Genomic DNA, 22,081 nt, shown 5'->3' with positions numbered 1-22,081 from the left:
TAATCTTATGTTGACCCACAATTATTAAAACTGTATTAAGGGTATTTTTGATATTAATTGTATGTATGCATTTTGATATTCTCCATATTGGTCAGCTGTCCCATTTTCCATTGCCAGTCCCAAAATTAATAGTTTAAAAGGGGGACTTCTAGTAAAGCAAAACATGGTGATTGGTGGGTATGGGCAGATCAGTGTGTGGTTAAAGCAGACTGGAGACAAATTTTCATTTAGGAATAATGGCAGATGATGATGATTACAATGAGGAATAGAGGACAAAAATAGGCGTGGATGGGCATCAGGATAGTCATAAAGCCAATGGGAGTTATTTCAGACTACTGATGAAATGAACATGATGAGAGTGAAACGAGAGTAGGTATTTTATCCCTTTCAGTATTGGCATACATTAACTATGCAACCAGCAGTCATTTGTTGAAACCAATGTAGCCCTGTATAAGATAAATATCAAAAACTTTTTTCATTAAAAACGATTAAAGAGATGGCAACCTTGGTTGAAACCAGTGTGCAACTCGGTAAAATAACATGTCTTAGTTGCCTAAATCTCACCAGCTAAACTTACCATCTGCACTCTGGGACACTTCACTAATATTTAAAAGTTTCCAACTTTGCAGCAAATTTGTAAAGTTGAAACTGCAGCACGGCAGTATTATTATAGTTTTATCATTCCACATATAGAGAGAAGTACAGAGTTATCAGCAGATCAGGTCACATTGGTCCAGATAGAACACTCATAGCCTGAAAACAAACTCAAAGATCTGTTTATTTGTAACCTAACTAAATGAGCAGATCTTCGTGTGAAGGTTTAGACTGAGTGAAACATATAGTATATTTCACCACCTATCTTCTGACAGAACACTTTGGCTCTTGGAAGATTGCATTTGTCATTTAACAAAAGTTGGAGTTACCTATCTAAATCTTTATAAAAGAAAATGCAGATAGGGCACCCTCCCCTAGTGTAAGCTCTTTTAAAATGTTTCTTTATTAAAATAAAATGCATTTACAATATTGTAGTCATCAAAAACAAACAGTAAAGACCCACTTCACTATTCAAAAGCTGATTATCGATTGCACATCCTTGAGGAAGCCACAGTTGAGTAATGAGACGCGTTGGGTTTTGAATGCCTTCATTGTCTACTGAAATGCTGTTTATGCCTACAATATTGTAAGGGCATTTTATTTTTATTAAGAATCTTTTTTAAAGACATTACACTAGGGGAGTGCACCCTTTCTGCATTTTGTTTTATAGACCTTTTTCCGGTATGACCATCCGTCTTTTATAGAGGCAATGCGGGTAATTGATTGACTGTGCAGCAAGATTAATGCCTGTTGGGATTTATGGACTACATATTGAATCATTAACTTTTACCTTTGAATTTAGACGAACTTGGTTTGATTTTAGCCTATTCATAGCACCCCGTCAACATTGTAACATTTTCTATCTAATACTTTGTTGTGTATGGGATCTTAAAGAAAAATTCTGAATATGAATGTTTTTTGTGTGTAAACTTTACAGTTTAATACTTTAGTGTTTGCATTGTCACTTATTGCAATGCTGCTGACTTACAGTACATCATTTGAAGGGCTGCAGGAGAGCCATATTCTGAGTTTTCTTTTCCTGAAGAAAGGCCTCTACTGAGCCGTGACAAAAAGATAAATTATTTCACTCCTTCTGCTTGAGTTTCATCCACAGTATATTCATTTACCAATTGTATTGTCAAATAAATTATTTAAGTCTCAGTTGGTTTCAGAAAACAGTGTGCATCGATTGTCCTCAGCTGGCAAGTGGAGCAGGACTGTAAAGGCTGTTGGTCAACAGAAATATCTATAGATAATAAATTCCAGTAATGTGTAGCTGCAGTCTTCCTACTTGGGATGCACTGAATCCAGGATTCGGTCTTTTTCAGCAGGATTTGGCCTTTTGCCTGACCGAACGAATCCTAATTTACATTTGCAAATTAGGGTCAGGAAGGGAAATCAAGTAACTTTTTGTCACAAAACAAGGAAGTAAAAAATGTTTTTTGCACTTTTTCCCATTCGGTTCAGTATTCGGCCAAATCTTTCATGAAGGATTCGGCTGAATCTCAAATAGATAAATCTCAAAATCTCAAATTCAGTGCATCCCTAGTTCCTACCACTGTATTTCTTTTGTTGTACCTATTCCGTTTTACCCATTACACAGTTTGATAATGTATAATAATCCCCTTTGTGCTAAAACGTCATCTTATACACAGAGAAGGAAGGATCAAGGGTCAAGGAGTACAGAACAAACATAATTAGCAGCAAGAAGATCGTAAGCAGAACTGTTCAGGGAGGGGGTCTGTAAAGAACAGACATATGGCCTAGAAGCTCTGACTGACATATAACAACTGGTAAGTGCATAACAACTTCTTTTTCCTCTGCCACAAGAATTTTGTTACACCACCCCAAACCCCACCCGAACTTCTGTTCCCTCATGTTTTACATGTCAGCCCATACTGCTGGTAACAACATGTTCTGGAAAATGGCACATGACTCCTGGGAGAGGGGAGATCTAGTAATCAGGAAGTAAACAGTGTGAAGACTGGACTTCAAATCTGCATCTTTTGCGGTTGCAATATGTACTAAATGTGTAAAATTAATGTATGTCAAATTAAAATGCAAATAGGCACTTGGCTTTTGAAGCAGTTGTACATAGACTAGACCACCTAGACTTACCATATATTGTAGGCACCCATGGGCTCTTGTCTATGGTGGTGGCTTCAGGGTGGTGCAGCTGAATGGTTTTTGTTGTTCGCCCCCATCTGAGGGGTTGCTACTCATATATACCTGGTTTTGTAATACAATACTTTGCAGAAATCCCTTTAAGGAAATATATAATTCTGAGTAACCATGCAACATGTATAAATTGTTTCTGTAGCTGGTGGGTATAGGATATTTTTAATACAAGAGTTTAAACGTTTTCCACATGGGAGTGTGTGTTTCCCAACTGTTAATTATGCCACTTGCTTTGTCTTTAAAATTGTAACATGTAGGGGCAGATTTATCAAAGGTCGAAGTGAATTTTCAAAGTAAAAAACTTCGAATTTCGAAGTAATGTTTGGGTACGTAGACTAGGGAATAGTCCAACTTCGATTCCAAATTGAAAAAACTTCGAAATTCTTCAATTTTTATGAAGTACGGTCTCTTTAAAACTTCAACTTCGACCATTTGCCACCTAAAATCTGCCAAAGTGCTGTTTTAGCCTATGGGGGACTTCCTAGAACCTCTATGGAGGCAATTGGGGGAGTTTGGGAGAAGTAAAAAAAAAATTGGAACCGAAGTAGCGCCACTTCGACCACAATTCGATTGGTCTTTGAATTCAAAGTTTTTTTTAACTTCAACCTTCGACCTTTGATAAATATGCCCCGTAGCTTTCTCCTGTGTGTGTGGTAAGTTAAATGAGATTTGGGGGTGCTATCAATCAAGCCGATCTATGCAAGTACACATCACAAAATGGTGGCTCTAGGTAAAAGATGGTAAATGGGCAATATTACCAGATATCAATATTACAGTTTAGTAAGATTCTTTAATACCTCACTTAATATGACATAAATTATCTGTTAGTTAAGTATTCATTCTGAGGGTATAGTTTTCCTTTAATGGAGCTGCATACCCCTCTATTCAACATAAATTCAATGAATAGGACTAGTACCAAACATACTTTTGCATTTTGTTTTAACCACAAGAAATCAAAGTTATTTTGCTATTTTTTTTAATTTAAAGCGTCTCCATGTTTGGTCATTGCAAGCTAGATAATCCGATTACAAATATACAAGCCCCTTCATTTTTCCTCTGTTGTGTTTTATTAGCAGGAGTCCATTACGCAGGGGGATTATCTGTGCACTGGTAGCCAATGATCTGCCTCACAAGGACAAACATTTAATTTGGCTGTTTTATTGTTTTTTTTTATTTTTCCTCCCACTCAGGGATGAGGGTATTGAATACATCTCTGATTCAGATTTTGCATTCCTTTTCTTTGCTTGTCCCTCTGATTTAATGCTTCAGTGCTGGTTAACATTTGTGCACCGGTTCATGTTCAATCTGTTGCCGAATATTGTTAATTATTGGCACTCGCTTCTATATTCCTCTATAATTACGAAGTTCAAATTAGTACAGCCTTTTCGCATTTACTTGTAATGGTCTGTGTTGGGAAAAATATTTTTTAAATATATGTTACTGTTTCCCATAGTTTATTAATGATAATATATGGAAGAACTGTACTCCACTCCAATTCCAGGAACTTTCTTTGTAGCTGTGACACTGCACAATAAAATCTCTCTCTCACCTCATAGACCTTTGCTACAGTTGTTTCAGTACATTTTGCCACTGCTTGCATAACGTTTGAAACGTCTAAAGCTCAGTGCCAGGCCTATATATATCCCTTTCTAGGGGGTGTCTGATTACATCCAGGTTGAACACTTGCCACTTGTGCAGGTCCAGTATTTTAATGCTATCTTCCTAAATGATGCAAGTTTCTTCAGAGTTGCTTTCTGCCCAGCTTAACTGGTGGTAATATGCAATGCATTAAGCATTGTATGTACCCATATGAAGTACATCCAGTGTGGTGGCCTTCCAGTGCTAGGTTCTATGTAGATGTAGAAATGTAGAAACAATATTTTGAGCTTTGTGTCTGCATCATAAATACTCCTCTATAACTGCCTTCTGGTTAAAGGAACATTGTGTTTTAAAAAACCTGGAACATGTCCAGAGACTTCCTGGGAGAGTATCAAAAATAGGAACTGTCCCTGGAAATTATGGACATTTGGCAACTTTGCATGTGGAAAACACTGTGGCATAAACATGTGTTTGTCAAATTAAGCTGTGCCATGCTTACCCCCAGTACTTCGGTTTCTTGCTCTAAGTTTATACAATAAGTCACCCAGGGCTGTGTGTTTGGGCATGCACGAGTTACCTTATTACAGACGGACTGTGTCATATTCTATTTCAGAGAGTGCTGTCACACTGGATCCTGCCTTATCCATCCTAGGAGCTGTAGCTGACGCAGCCAAAATAATCAGCCTAAATTCATTTGTGTTCGAGGGAGAAGGAAGCCTGATCTGTAATGCTTTTCATTTAACTAGTGAAAATATGCCAATCCTACTGTTTAATTGAAGAAACGGAGGAAGCAGAGGAGCAGAACTATGCTTCAAACGAAGTGTGGTACATTTCAAATAAATGACGTTTGCTGCATAGTTCTGCCCTCTGCTTCCTCCATTTCTTCAATTATACTGAATTTGTGGTGCATGGACACGAGCACAAGAGGTAAGCTGAAAGAGGATTAACTTTCATGCCAAGTCTGCTGTAACTGCTCATTCTCTTGGACCAATCCTACTGTTCTTTACATTCAGAAGAGAAATGATTTCATTTATCCCTAGACTGAAAAGAACAGTAGGATTACCATTAAGAAATAAGGGTGAAACTAGAGAAATTAAATGAGATTCATTGGCAGAAGTACACAAGAGCAGAAATAAGTGGATCCTTTTATTTTATTAATGGGCCATGAGAGTATTAGTTGTCATGATTAGTTGCCATCATCATTTCTATAGTTCCAGCATATTGCAGCACACTTTACAATAATTCTCATCCACCTTTTTACTAACCTGACTTTGTACTAACCCCACCCATACCCAACCAGTTATCAAGACAGTACAAGCTGGTATCTGGTAAACTTAAACGAATGCACAATTTGTATACATTTTATACAAAGTAAATTTCATTTGCATTGCTTCTCAATAAAGTAAATTTCATTTGCAATGCTTCTTCATAATGTAAATGTAATTTGTACTGCTGCTTCATAGTCAATTCATGTCCACTGTGTCTTTTTAAAATGTAGGTTTAAGCAGGTACTTTATAGCCTTATAGATACTCAACAACATTTCAGGATCAACATTTCAAGTTCTCTTACTGCTGCATACATTATGCTGTCTACTGGACTCAACAGTTTGTTTACCTATTAGTTCTCTTGTCCCAACAGACTGGCACTAAACATCATGTGCTCATGTGACAGTGGAAATTAAGCAACAGCCCTTCTCTTTCCCCATGTCCCTGTGCACTGCTAGGAACCTCTGTACCTGCTGCAATGAGTGTGTTTATATATATATATATATATATATATATATATATATATATATATATATATATATATATATATATATATATATTAGGTGGATCAATGCAGGTCACTCAAAGGTGAAAGGAAAAACAGTCAGTTTATTTTGAAAATCAAATAGCTTCCAGGAGCAATCAATGACAACAGAAAAGACATCTTCACTCAGCAACAGAAAGTCCAATAATAACAGAAACAGCTTACTTCAGCATGTGTAGCGTTCAGTACCCCAAAAGACTAACCAGGCTTGGTCTCTGGGAAAACCCACCCTCTCCTCTTTGAATTCACGTAGAAGGCTATAAAACCTTATATTATCTCACTGCCATATGAGAAGTGTCTTGTATGTTTTCTTCTCTTCACATGTGTACAGGCCACTGACACACAAGGAGATTAGTCGCACTGCAATTAATCTCCTCCAGCATGGGCAACTATCCTCTGAATGCCTTCCCACCAGCAATAATATAAAGTGCTTGTGGGAAAACATATGAATCACTTAAGCTTTTCGTAGTTGCCTGAAGTTTCCTCAGAGACAAACTCCGTAGCTCCCTAACAACAATTACAAGCGCATTTATACTTTTCTTTCTATACAAGTTGTGCACCAGTTATCATAAGCATATTTTGTAAGGAAGTACATGCTTCCAAAGGCACTAACAGAATCTCAGTTTTAAAGAAATGCCCAAACTAGTTCTGTAACCAAGGGAACATCATTAAAGTAATTTTTCAGTATTACAATAAAAACTGAGTAAATAGATAGGCTGTGCAAAATAAAAAATGTTTCTAACATAGTTAGTTAGGCAATAATGTAATGTATAAAAGCTGGAGTGACTGGATGTCTAACATAATAGCCAGAAAACCACTTCCTGTTTTGCAGGTCTCTTGCTTTCCAGTGATTGGCTACCAGGCGGTAACCAATCAGTCTTGAGGGGGGGCCACATGGGTCATAACTGTTGCTTTTGAATCTGAGCTGCATGCTGAAGATCAATTGCAAACTCACTGAACAGTTATGTCCCATGTGCCTCCCCCCTTAAAGTCACTGACTAACTCAGAATTAGAGAGCTGAAAAGCAGGAAGTTGTGTTCTGTTATGTTAGACATCCAATCACTCAAGCCTTTATAGATTAAATTTTTTGCTAACGAACTATATTAGAAATATTATTTATTTTGCACAGCATATCTATTTAGTTTTTATTTTTACCCTGAACTGTTCCTCTAAGAACTGCATTTTTGTATGTACCGTAAATACTCGAGTATAAGCCGAGTTTTTCAGCGCCCAAAATATGCTGAAAAAGTCTACCTCGGTTTATACAAAAATTATCCTTTGTACCTAGCTGATCTGGGATGGAGATCCATGTGGCCCAGCACGAAACGGTCCGTTGCCTTGTTGAACGTCACAAGCAAGGTCACAGTGCCGCGGGACATGCCCCCTCCCCCCGCAGCTACTCTGGACTGGCTGCTGGAGTCTGAACTGTGTGTGCGCTGTGTGTAACTGTGTGTGACTGCTCCGTGTGTATGAGAGCCTGCATTAGAGCCTTACCCCCTGCCCACCAATCCCCACTCAAATCCTTCTTTCCACCAAAAAAGGTCCACAGCTCCCCTAACAGCACAGCTTCCTAATCCCAACCTTTCACTTCCAAATTTAGTGCCCCCTGTGATTTGATAATCGAACGGTCGCTGGAGGATGTTGGGCGCTGTAGTCCAGTTAAAGAAAGCATTGAAAGCTGCTGCATTTCTCACCCTAGGCTTATACTCGATTCAATAAGTTTTCCCAGTTTGTATTTGGTAAAATTAGGTACCTCTGTTTATACTCGGGTCGGCTTATACTCGAGTATATATGGGTAGGTAGAAGTCATTTGTTTCAGTGACAACTGTATAGCCTCATAGATGAGTTATGGACTTTACATATTTTAATAACTATTAGGTACTGTATACATCACACTTCATTTATGTTCGTGGAGGATTTCTATGAAATTCGTGTTATGGACACCTACAAGACCATACCTAACATAATCTGGACTGTGACACTGGGTATAGGGGACATATGTATAGAGATGCATACACTGTTTTCAAATTTTTCATTTACCTATGTTAAGCTTTTGGAAACATGAAAGATGTATACTGTAAACTATGCACTAACTTTGTTATGTCTTAACTGATGCTTAAATGTGAATAACAATCTAGTTCTAAAAAATACAAAACAAAGCTGCTTAAATCTGCTTGCATTTTTGTGTAATTTCATAGCTGCATTAAATACCCAAAACATAACCTAAAGAAATATATCAGACGCATAGCTTATATGTACAAAATGCTAATTATTTGGAAAGCTTATGTCACCCAAATAAGGGAATCTTTTATTCATTGCATTTTTTTTCTCTCTATAGGGTTTTTTGTCCTATACAATATTTCTTCCAAAATGTAAAGGCAAAAGTATTAATTATTTTGAAAAAACACAATCTTGGAAAAAATCCAGCAAAAAAAAAAAAGAAAAAAAGGCAATTGATGCACCAGGGCCCACCCCCATTCGGGGACCAACGGACACTGTGCCACAGCAAATGCAGTAAAGAAACCGCACGTCTGGAGGGGGGTCCAGTGCACATCCTGTACCCAGGCCCGGAAGAGGGTAGATATGTTACGGAAATGCATCATTATTATACTCCCTTGCCATATCAACTAATCGAATTGCAGCCCTGTCTATCTAATGAGCTGTCTGGGTGCTGTGTTTGGAAAAAAATTGGCAACATAGGAGAACAGTTGTAGCATAGTGGAAATGAGCTTCTCTAACAAGGTGAGGCAATGTACATGCCACCATAGAGCTAAAAATGCATTAACTGCATTCCTTGCTGCATTATGATTTTTCCAGCAGATTCATACATTTTTTTAAAGTTTCAGTCATCACTAGCCAGGAAGTGCATATGATTTTTTATGGCTTATGCAAGTACAGCTTCACAAACTTACTTTCAGTCTTTTATGTGTGGGAAGAGACTCTAACAACAAAGTGACTTTAGTAAACCATTTTTGTAAAGTACATAGATTGAACATTTGGTAAAACATCTCAGAGTAACATTAGTGGACAGTACCTCAGTCCCACTATGCCTCTGGTGTGATCACTCCCCGAGTACATGTGTATGCAAAAGGGGATAACCCCATATTTAATAATGTCAAACCAAAAGGTTTTGCATACACATGTGCTGAAGTAAATTTGTTCTGTATATTGTGGAGGTGCCATCCTCCTATACTCCAAGCACCGTATATGAGTTGTTGGAGAGACCAGTGCATCTTTTGGAATACAATATCACACTCCAAGCAGTCACTCATTCCTACTCTACTCACTGCCTGGGGCAAAGCACAAAAAAAGCAAAAGCTGATTTGCTTCAGACCTTAAAATCTACTGTCTGTGGCAGATCTAGTTAAAACGTAGAACTAAGGATGTGTCCAAATTTGAATAGTACTGGGATTCAGCTAAAACAATTCACATACACCTTATTTTCTGTAATATACTGTACATAGTAAGAGACAAGTATGATAATTTAGAGTAAACTGGACAAATAGATATGGAATTTGAATTGATTTAACAGAACAAAATATAAAAGAATACATGTAGAGTATGATGCAAATGATACAGACTGAAAGGACAGAAGAAAAAAGGAACCAGCTTTTATTTGCACGTTTACAGTAATTATGTATTTACAGCAAACGGTGTTACTGGAAAAAGCAAAGGCAGCATAAGTATGGAGGGTTTATTGACATTTCAAAAGCCAAAGGACTTAGGGGCTGATTCATGAAGCTCGAGTGAAGGATTCGAATTAAAAAAACTTCGAATTTCGAAGTATTTTTTGGGTACTTCGACCATCGAATTGGTTAAATTCGATCGAATTCGATCGAATTCGAACGATTCGAAGTAAAAATCGTTCGACTATTCGACCATTCGATAATCGAAGTACTGTCTCTTTAAAAAATACTTCGACCACCTACTTCGGTAGATAAAACCTACCGAAGTCAATGTTAGCCTATGGGGAAGGTCCCCATAGGCTTGCCTGTGATTTTTTGGATTAAAATCCTTCGATCGATCGATCGCAGGATTTGCGCAAAATCGTTCGACTTCGATATTCGAAGTCGAACGATTTTAGTTCCCAGTCGAATATCGAGGGTTAATTAACCCTCGATATTCGACTCTTGATGAATCGGCCCCCAAGTATACAGTAAAATCCAATAAAAGAGAATAATTTGGAAAATAACTACTTAAATAAGGTGTGTATGGTATAAATTAAAATTGTTCAACGTGACGGGACTAGAGAGGCTGATTATCCAGCGTTTATGTGAGCTGGAATATTTAGAAGTAATGATGATGTCACACAAAAAAAAAAAAACCTGTGCAGTTTTTGGGTAGGCTGCAAAGCATATTTGGCTTGTGGGCTGTAAGTTTGACTGTTGTTCCTTAGATGAACAATATAAAAATGGTATAAATTAAATATAGTACATAGTTCTGTGTGGTTTAGTGCAAGCAGTAACGACAGAAAATGTGTGAAGGGGGACAGGTGCACTGACTTAAATAACATGGATATTCTGTGAATATTGCATTTGTTTGCACGTTGTTCCTGGTTCCATAAATAAAACAAAACAACTCTGGGATCCTCCTGTTATCCTGTTTACAGAAAAGGTTCCCTCAGATTACACACTACTTCATGTGATAGCTTTGCAAACTTTCAGGGACCAAAGGAAATCTGAGCCCGCAGTAGAGGCATAGGAATGTGTGAGATGTCCGTCCCCACCATCTGCAACGTGACCAGGACACAGACTATATATAGGCTGGTCTCAGGGTCTGCATTGAAATCAGGAGCTAATCTTGGAACAACTTGAGTCAAAAGAAAAGATTCACACAGTGGACTGTTACATAAAATCACTCAAGAGGAGAGACCTAACAGCTAAGACTGAAAAGAAAGACGATTGTTTGGCAAAATGGATTATAATTCAGAAATTATCCGGGAGAATAATCCTATGGATAGTCTTGAGAAGCAGTTAATCTGCCCTATTTGTCTGGAAATGTTCAACAAGCCTGTGGTAATCCTACCATGCCAGCACAACTTGTGTAGAAAGTGTGCCAATGATGTGTTCCAGGTAAGAAGCAATGCTCTGAGGAAGAGTAATCAGCTCTTGATGTGTTCATTATCCCTATGGCCCAATGTCTTGTTTCTTAAGTGTGTGAAACGTATTTTTATACTTATTTTTGTGTGAAACTTATTTTTATACAATATTGGTGTTTGTGTGCCCATTGACTTTTATGTTTATTTTCCTGCATGCTGATATAATGTTTTATATAGCCGCCCTGTTGCCTTTATCTTTTAAGTTCTGATTGGCATCAAGTATCATTGGTTTGGGGAGGTCATTTAGTGGAAACATTCTCAGTATGTCTGTGTGTTACACTTTTTTCACAACCATTATACAGAGTGGTTCTTTAGAAATGAAATGTAATATTAGCCATAAATATTTATAAATCATTTTACCGTGATAACACACATATATGTGAATAACATATCATTAAAGTAAATTCGTGGATATAATGACATTTCCGTTATTGACAAATTTCTCAACTCCAGGCTGGTAACCCATATTGGTCAACAAGGAGTTCAGTTTCTGGGGGGCGATTCCGCTGCCCAACCTGTCGTCATGAAGTGATCCTAGATCGTCATGGAGTATATGGTCTCCAGAGAAACTTGCTGGTGGAAAACATAATAGATATTTACAAACAGGACTGTACTAGGTGAGAACCAAAGATGCAATAATTAATGCTGCAGAGGCTGTTATTGTTAAAGCAAATCCTCAGTGTACCATAGCTGGTAGATAAACATATCCAATGCTAGTTACAACAAAATCTCTCTCCCTGTGTCTTTCCCACTACTCAGTCGACCTGAAAAGAAGGAAAACCATCCAATGTGTGAGAAGCATGAAGATGAAAAAATAAACATTTATTGTCTCAGCTGCCAGGTGGCAACATGCTCTATGTGCAAAGTGTTTGGAGTTCATAAAGACTGTGATGTGTCTCCCCTCCAGAACGTCTACCAGAGTCAGAAGGTGAGAGAAACACAAGAAGCAACTTCATGCAAACTAGGGTTACACCATTTGCCAGAACCATAATATCGGCCGCCTGGGAGGAGCACATTAGCACACAGTAGGGTATCACAATCACCTCATGTCATGCAATGATTTAATTAGAAGTTATGATGACACACAGTAGTCGCATGCACAAACTAACCACCAATACGACTTAACATGGCAGAATGACACTATCTATCTATTTATGTTTGTAGATTAAAACCTTCAAACATACTAAACTGTGACTGCCTTTTATAAAGCATGGCTGGTGAGCTAGTGAGCAATATAAAATTAGATCTCGCAGGCACTTGTTTGTTGCTTTTTGCATACAGCTTGTTTGCTATATTTTATAAAACATAATTTGACAGATTATCAACTCATCAATTAACAGCCAATGGAAATATCCTAGAGGCTTGCTTGTCAGTCCCAGGCTCCCTGACTTTCTTTTAAAATATCTCAAAGTTAATTTTCAAGGTCCCACACAGTGCTGGGTCTCTCAGTAGCTTTTTACTTCTTATTTATAGACGCAGCATAGTCAAGTAGTCAGCTGATATATTTAGAAAGCGTTGAGGCTGCAGTGTAGTGCCACAGCTGTGTGGGGGTGTGAAGGAAGAGCAAGTTGAAGAGGGTCATTTGAGCTGACCGCTATTAAAGGATATGCAGCTTTATCATTTCTAAGTGGTAATTGACATACATTTAATAAGACTCAAGCCTCCCAATGTGCTCATCACATGAGTCTCACCATTACATTCATGCTATTTGCGTATTCCCTTAATTGTAGCTGCCAAACCTGTTCTTCATTTTGTCATTTTTTACCAATGTATTGGCCCTTTTATTTGCAGTGCTAACTGATCAAATTATACACAAGAAATGCAAGTTACGTTAACGATATGTTTAATTACACATCCCATTGTGAGGGCACAATCTAATATTCAGGGGCCTAACTACAGAGGAAGCATACCCTGCGGCTACAAGCTGGGGTGTTTAAGAGGTATAGTGGGCCTGTGAGGCCCTGATTAATGAGCAATTTCAATATATGAAACGGGTATGGAATCTGTTATCGGGAAACCCATTATTCAGAAAGCTCTGAATTATGGAAAAGCTGTCTCCCATATTCAAATTCTGAATCTGTATCCATATCCTGTATTAGTAAAACAGGACAACCTCTGAACATGTTGGAGGCCCTAAAATGAATTTCCTGTTTGGTCCAGTGACATCTAGTTACGCTACTGCTAATGTTTTACATAATACAAGGAGCAGAAAACTTTTTCAGAAATAGATTAATTTACTGGACCTGTGTTACAGTGATAGTGTGAATCTAGTTATGCTTTTCTCATTTCACCAATAATTTTTTTCTGTAGTGATGGGCGAATTTGGGTGTTTTGCTTAGACAAAAAATTCACGAATTTCCCGCAAAATTTGTGAAATGGTGCAAAATTTGCAAAACGTCGCCAGCATCTAGTTTTTGACGCCAGCGTCCATTTTTGATGCCGTGTCCGTTTTTTGGACGCCAGCGCAAATTCGCTGGTGAAAATGCGCCGGCGTCCAAAAAAAACGGATGCCAGCGTCTGGTTTTCTTTTACGGTGGCGAATTTTCGCAGTGGTTTCACTAATTAATTTGCCAGCGGTGAATCGCAGGAATTTGCCACGAATTCATGCCGGCCTAATAAATTCGCCCATCACTAGTTTTCAGCATGTACATGTCTTTCTTGCTATATGGAATATACGAAGTTCAAAAGCAAGTTTTCAGAACTATCTGTTGATAAATGGAGCTCTGTTATAACATCAAGCTTTACCTCTTTTTTTTTTTATCCCTTATCCCTCTTATTACAGACAGAGCTGAATAGCAGCATATCAATGCTGGTAGCGGGTAATGATAGAATTCAGTGTATTCTTAGCCAGCTGGAAGAATCATGCAAAACTATACAGGTGAGAAACATTTAGATCAATCTTGCAATATATATTCATTATACATTTTCTATGTTTTTTTTAATGTTTGTATATGTGTTGCTATTTAAAGTAGTGTTGTCCCTTCCTATTCACTGCACTGGTGGCTCAGACTGTTGAAACAATGTAAGAAAAGCAAGTTGATAACCAGACCTATCCAGTGTCGGACTGGAGTAATGGGGGCCCATCGGGACTGCCACATGAAGGCCCCTCCAAGCAGTCACCGGGGCCCCTTCCTGGCTTACCTCTGCGTGCCTCCCTCTCGGGCCTCTCTCTCCATCTGCACGCTCCTGCGCGAATGCTGGTGCGCCATGCACCTGCACGAACGTCTGTGCAGTGCGCGCCTGCACAAACTCCCTCGCAATGCGTGCTTGCGTTGAGACTTTTTTCAAGGGGGAGCCCGATCGGGAAACATGGCTGGGCCGGCGGGGGCCCATGAGGCCCCAGGCCCACCGGGTTTTTTCCCGGTTTCCCGCGGGCCCAGTCCGACACTGGACCTATTTTTGACAGGGATGAAAAAAAACATTGTTTAAAAAGTAACAACCAGTTCAACAGCACTGAAAATGTTTACTATATGTAGAACTTCTATCTGTCGAAGTTGCTTAGAATTGTGTTTTTTTTTATCAGGCAAAATCTTAGTTTGGGGTTGACTTGTCCTTTACAGGAAATCATAAATCCTGCTTCTGTAATTTATACAGAGATTAGTGAATTTAACTGTTGTTTATTTACTGTTTTTTATTTAGGAGAACAGTAAAAGTAAAAAGGAGCATGTGAATGAGATGTTTGAGACACTGTCCAGGTGCCTGGAGGAAAAAAAGACACATTTGGTCCAGCAGATTTCACAAGCTGAGGAAGAGAAGTTGAACATTGTGCGTTCTCTCATTGTTCGGTGTCAGCAACAGCTCCAATCCTCTTCCAATGAGCTACAGAATGCTTTTCAAGCTATGGAGCAGACTGGACCTGCTAACTTTCTTCTGGTAATTTGCAGGCCCCCAACAATAAAGAAGTGAATGCCCGACATTTTATATAATATTTTTCAGCTGAGTAAAAAAAAATACAACATTTGAATTTGAATAGAGCTTCCAACAACAAGATCTTATTTTAGTGGTTTTAGAAGTTTACAAAACCACGAAAAAACAAATTTTCTCTAAAACTATAAACAGCAAGTAATTTCTTGAAACAGCATAATATAAAAAACACAAATGAATAAAAATGCAGAACGAATCTGAATACTAATCAGAAAACCTCAAAATGTGAAAACGAATAAAATACGAGCATTAGTAAATCAGCCCCTAAATGTTAATTTAACATTGAACTATACCGTTAATGCTATAGGGCTCCATGTAAATTTCTGGAATTAAAGATGTCAGATTCAAAAAGCCAAGTAAAAAACAGGCTTAAGTGTCACTGGTTTTTAAACATATTCAACACCATTTTTCATGCCTGAAATTGTACTGCTTGCTGTAAGGATGATAAAAGAACTAAAAGAACTACAATATATAGTGTAAAGGAAAACCATGGGGCAGATTTATCAAAGGTCGAATTTCGAATTTAAAAAACTTCGAAATTCGAATTAAAAAAGACAATCCAAAATTTATTTTTAAAAAAAAAAAAATTTTTTTTGGCTGAATAGATCAGTTTTCAATCTATTAGGTCAGTTTTCAATCAAATTCGAATCCGACGAATCGAAATAATAGCACATCCGATCGAATTCGATTTAAAGTTCCAAAAAAACTTTGATTTCTCAAAGTCCAACAATTGACTCCAAATAGGTTCTAGGAGGTCCCCCATAGGCAAAAAGAGCAATTTGGCAGGTTTTAGATGGCGAATGGTTGAAGTCGAATTTTTAAAGAGACAGTACACGATAAATTTCATTATTCTAATTTTTGATTTTTTTTTCAAATTCAAATTGAATTTGGACTATTCCCTGGTCGAAGTACACAAAAATTTGCTCAAAATTCTAATTTTTTAAATTCTAATTTTTCACTTCGACCTTTGATAAATCTGCCCCTAAATGTAATATCCGGGAAATACACATTCCTGTATCTTACCATTATGATGGTTCAATTTATTTTGCACATTCTGTTTCCTATTTTGTGCCGCTCTCAAATACTCTGCTAAACCTCCTTTTTTCTGCTTTTTCCTGCAGGAGTCCAAACAGCTTATTAAAAAGTAAGTAGCATTGCTGATCCAAAGCATCAATACCGTGTGATTATTACATGTTAGACAAAATTACTGGGCCGTATCTAGTTCATAATAAAATAATAACAGTGTGCTTTTAGCTCAGAGAAAACAAAAGTAGAGAAGATGCACTACAGAAACGCCGAAAATGCAATATGGGAAAAATGATCTGGTGTTAACAAAAATAAAATCACGCAGAGTATAATCCAACAATGAGAAAGAGTTACTGTATTGAAATAAACACAGGGAGGTGACATAAGAGAAAGTTATAGAATGGAAATTATATTTAGTGAGAGAATTGGTAGTATAAGTATTAATAAAGCACTATAGATAATAATTGCTACAGTACTACTAATCAAAAGCACAAAATCAGCATGCATTGCTCCTGATTTGTCACTATGGGTCATTAAACCTTGACAATTTTCACCCTTTTTATTTCATTAAAGGGATACTGTCATGGGAAAAAAAAAATTTTCAAAATGAATCAGTTAATAGTGCTGCTCCAGCAGAATTCTGCACTGAAATCCATTTCTCAAAAGAGCAAACAGATTTTTTTATATTCAATTTTGAAATTTGACATGGGGCTAGACATTTTGTCAATTTCCCAGCTGCCCAAGTCATGTGACTTGTGCTCTGATAAACTTCGATCACTCTTTACTGCTGTACTGCAAGTTGGAGTGATATCCCCCCCTCCCTTTCCCTCCCCCCCCATTAGCCAAACAAAAGAACAATGGGAAGGTAACCAGATAGCAGCTCCCTAACACAAGATAACAGCTGCCTAAGATCTAAGAACAACACTCAATAGTAAAAACCCATGTCCCACTGAGACACATTCAGTTACATTGAGAAGGAAAAACAGCAGCCTGCCAGAAAGCATTTCTCTCCTAACGTGCAGGCACAAGTCACATGACCAGGGAAATTGACAAAATGTCTAGCCCCATGTCAGATTTCAAAATTGAATATAAAAAAATCTGTTTGCTCTTTTGAGAAATGGATTTCAGTGCAGAATTCTGCTGGAGCAACACTATTAACTGATTCATTTTGAAAAAAATTTTTTTTCCCATGACAGTATCCCTTTAACCTAATGTATTATGAATATCAAGATTCCTGCTGACTATTTGTCTGTTAACTCCCTTTATATTTGCAGACTAATGGAAGCATCCAAAGGCTGCCAATTGGAGAAGACTGAACTTGGATTTGAAAATATGGATCAGTTCACCTTGGACATGGAACATGTCAGCCAGTGTCTGAGAAACATTGATTTCAGTGCAAGTGAGTTGGGGATCGTGGTATGAAAAAGGACTTTGTTTAGTGCAGGATTTGAGGTGACCATGGCATTTAATGTTAAAAATACAGTCACCATTGTTTAGAACAAATACTGTCTGCAAAGTATTTTTCTACAAGCAATAATGTGTATTAAACACACCTTTAAAAAGGTAGTTAATAGACAGGCCTATTCATTGCAACATCAGGTCTTAATCTTTCTATTCCCCAGCGGGGAAAAAATGTTGCACTGCTAAGGCTATGATTTTTTTGTTATTTCTATTAAATTTTATTACTTACCTGTCTGTTCAGGCCCAGGTAAATTAGTCTTCGAATTTTCACATTTTTTTTTCTGTCAAAAATCACAATTTCGATTTTAAAACCACCAACTCGAATTTGATTTAGACCCTTAAAATATTAGAATATACGCCACCAAATACCTGCCGAGTTTATGTAGAAGTCAATGGCAGAGGTCTCTTTAACTATTTGAAGATGTTAGTGAGCCAAATTTCAACGTAAAAATGTTGCCCCATAGACTCCAATGGGAGGAAAAAAATATTGCACGTCAAAAAATTTTGATGCGCAATATTCTAGGGTTTTTCTTCGGTGTTTTCAGGTTGGGACTATTAAATCGAATTTTAGACGATCTAATTTTTTTCATAAATAATATACCATTCAAATTTATTAGAGTTTAAAAAATGTACATTATTCTAAAATTCAACCTTTTATAAATAACCCCCTAAGTCAGTGGTCCCCAACCAGTAGCTCGCGAGCAACATGTTGCTCACCAACCCCATGGATGTTGCTCCCAGTGGCCTCAAAACAGGTGCTTATTTTTGAATTCACGGCTTAGAGGCAAGTTTTGGTTGCATAAAAAACAGGTGTTCTGCCAAATAGAGCCTTCTGTAGACTACCAGTCCATGAAAGGCTACCAAACAGCCAACAACAGCCCTTAATTGACATCCCCATGGAATTTTTCATGCTTGTGTTGCTCTCCAACTCTTTTTTACATTTATGTGGCTCACGAGTAAAAAAAGGTTGGGGACCGCTGCCCTAAGTCTATCATTCACTACCTGATAGATAAGTTAAATTGGATCCTAGCTACCAGATGCGTCTCAGATGTGCCTCATCCAAATATTCACAACTGCCTCAAGAGGTACCCTTGCTAGTGATAGTGCTGTATCAGCCATATGGAAAGTACTTTACCATTAAATCTCTTACCTTTATAGACTGTGATGAGGATGAGGAAGAGGATATAGAGGAATTTGAAGAAACTGAAGAAGACACACATGAAGGTAAGAAACATTTTCTCTCCATCAAGATTTCATTTCAGCATTTACGAAATCAGCCATGAACTACTTACTTAGGGGGTTATTTATCAAAGTCCAAATTTATCTCAATATTTTCTGGAACAAACACCGATCAAATCCACTCTGTTTTTTTACGCTTACTTATTATTACATTTTCCTGCAAATTTGCTTTGCGGAAAAAAATATCAGATTTTCACAATTTTTTCATCTGATTTTCACCATTTTTTCAGATTTTTCAACTGAAAACTCCAAAAACTTTGTGGTATTGCACGAAACCCAGTGCACATCAAAAAAATTGTTGGGACTTGTCCCATTTACTTATATGCAACCTCGACTGGTCTGAGAAGCCGGATTTTCTGATTCAGATTTTTTCCATCCTCAGGGTTTAATAAATTCAGAAAAATTAGTGATTTCTTAAAAGTTCGATTTTATAAAAAATAAATAAATCGCAAATTATGTATAAATAACCCCCCTAATCTTTAAGTACCTTTCATACCACACAGAGTTAACATCATTACATCAAGGGGGTTATTTATCAAAATCTATATAATATTCTCACTATTTTCTGAAAACCACTCCGTCCAAATTTGCACAGACTTTTTATCAATAAGTTTTCAAAAACATTTCTTGTACGGGAAAAGACTCGATGCAATTGTGAAAAAATCTGAATCCTACAGATTCAGATTTACGGTATACGGTATATTAAAGAGTAAAACTAGAACTCATCAAAGTTTACCTGAGTGAAATTGACACTCTCTTGATTTCTATTATTATTACTTGGGGGGCCTTATGTATCAAAATCCGATTGAATAGAAAAGACCAAACTAGAATCAAAGATTTGAATTTATTTATTATTAAAAAAAACATGATTTATTCGCATTGGGGACAAACACGGAAAAATCAAGTGAAAATCTGAATTTGCTAGTTTTTTAGGAGTTTTTTCCTGAATCGCTTGATTTTTTTCTGGCTTTTTCCTGAAAACCCTGAATTTTTCAGATTTTTGTCCTAAACAGTTGGATTTTCCGGCTATAATTCCAGCGCAGACCACAGAAACTTCCAAATAGGATAGGGACCTCTTCCATTGACTTATATACAACCTCAGTGAGTCTGAGATGCCGGATGACTTTTTCCATCCTGGAGGTATAATAAATCTCGAAAAATTCGAGGTTTTTTCCCACTAAAAATCCGAATTTTATAGTAAAACAAAACCTCAAAGTTTTTGGCATTCGGACTTTAATAAATAACCCCCTTAAAGTTGTAAAGTATTTGTCAAGGGTGAATTCTCACTTTCACCCACTGATAGAAAAATCTTATAGAAATGAATTGAGAGTGCCAGAATTTCAAATTTCTGACAAACTGAGGTAAGATCAGGTTTCACTCTTTGATAAATATGTCCCAAACAGGGTGAGAAACAGGGGTAATGTTAAGTATCAGAGTTTTTTTTTCATTTATCCCTTGTATAGTACAAAAACTTACTGGATAAACAGAAATTCAGGATCAATTTTTCCTTATCCCAAACATGGTCTAGCAGAAACCTATTTAAAAAGAAAAAGATTTGATTGCTTGTTGCAGCTGACAGGCTTATTTTCATCTTTGTTTGCACACAGGGCAGCAAGAATTGCAGGACAGGGAAAGCATCTGAGAAGAAGAGTGTGGGAAGGATCTGTCATACTCTCCCTGAGAGCAGGGAAAGGGGACAATACATGAGACTGGTGGAAAGAGAGCCTGCGGGCAATGACTCAGGACTGCTGCTAATGACCAGAAGACTTGCATTCTAGGTCATCATGATGTATATATTTATTGAAATATATTTTATATTTGCGATGGGTGCTGGTTATTTGGGTCGATCCATAAGTCCTAGGGACTAATGTTACCTGGAGGGCAGGAGGAAAGAAGTGGTAACACCACATGGTGAATCCCAATTTTGTGTGATACAATTTCACTGCCTTTCTTTTGCATCTTAATAAATAAAAGTTGGTGTTAATGATATTCATGTGCAAGCTTGTTTATATTAGATTATATATTATATTTATAATGTTTATATATCAGATTATTATAATTATATAATTCATTTCTCTCACACTGGATATTGTATGAAATCCTAGTACTTTACAGCTAAAGGGAAAGCCCAAATCACTTCGCATTTTAAGTACAGGTATTGCATCTGTTATCCAAAAACCTGTTATCCCGAAAGCTCCAGAAAGGCCATCTCCCATAGACTCCATTTTAATAAAATAAATAACATTTGAAAAAATGATTTCCTTTTTCTCTGTAATAATAAAGCAGTTGGTACTTGATCACAACTTAGATATATTCAACTTTATTGGAGGCAAAACAATCCTACTGGGTTTAGTTAAAGTTTAAATGATTTTTTTTGGCAGACTTAATGTATCGAGATCCAAAACCGGATAACAGTTCCCATACCTGTAATAGGAATTATTGTGCTATCTAACATTACATATTCTTTCCAAAATCCAGACTAAATGATGGTATGCATCTGTGTAATATAATGTAAGCTGGTGCTCACAGGCCGAGGCCCTGCCTATCAGTGCAGAAACACACGGGAGCTAATGAGAGTGGATGTACTTTTTTCTCTTGCATTAAAAGCAGATCCCCAGTATAGTTTGACATTATATGCACATCCTGGCTGCTACATCAATTGTGAATAGAAAAAAAGGTAATGCAGGGATGCATACAGACTTTTCAGCACACTACAGTATATTGTAGGGCTGATTTATGATCAATTCTGAATTTGAACTTTTACCAGAAAATAATCACAAAAGTCTGATTAAAACCCACAAATTTATATGCACCTGAATACAGTCCTACTAGGTAGAAAAGACTGCATTTCTTCCTGCTGTGGAAGAGAGATCCACGGGAGAGCAACGCAGCAATAAATGCTTACAGCCCTAATGGTGCACGGGGGCTGACCAAAACCCAGACAACCTGCCAGTCTTTTCAGGTTTGAGGGACCAAAAATATTCCACTAGCAAGTCATACATTGGAGTCAGATATAAAAATCAAACAAACCTATTAGCACAGTTTATAACAAGCTAAAGCTGCTGTAAGATTTTTGATGCCCTTGCACCGGAATGATTATTTTCAAGCAAAAATTAAATTAGAAGCATGAAACAGTAAATATACAGACATGC

The 22,081-nt window shown here is 37.3% G+C and overlaps 1 protein-coding gene across 1 annotated transcript; it reads left to right on the top strand.

The window, feature by feature from the left end:
- Positions 1-10,980: 10,980 nt before the first annotated feature.
- trim63.S (tripartite motif containing 63 S homeolog) lies at positions 10,981-21,232 on the top strand. The gene is given in 9 exon segments (NM_001093214.1): positions 10,981-11,253; positions 11,733-11,896; positions 12,039-12,207; positions 14,062-14,157; positions 14,919-15,152; positions 16,325-16,347; positions 17,504-17,628; positions 18,849-18,914; positions 20,537-21,232. Coding segments are annotated over 9 exon segments (1,071 nt in total). The 5' UTR covers positions 10,981-11,094; the 3' UTR covers positions 20,572-21,232.
- The last annotated feature ends 849 nt before the right edge of the window (positions 21,233-22,081 follow it).

This window comes from Xenopus laevis, chromosome 2S (genome assembly GCF_017654675.1).
Source record: "Xenopus laevis strain J_2021 chromosome 2S, Xenopus_laevis_v10.1, whole genome shotgun sequence".
NCBI classification, from domain to species: Eukaryota; Metazoa; Chordata; class Amphibia; order Anura; family Pipidae; genus Xenopus; species Xenopus laevis.
Note: the sequence above shows the minus strand (reverse complement) of the source record. Positions and strands in the feature narration are given on the sequence as shown.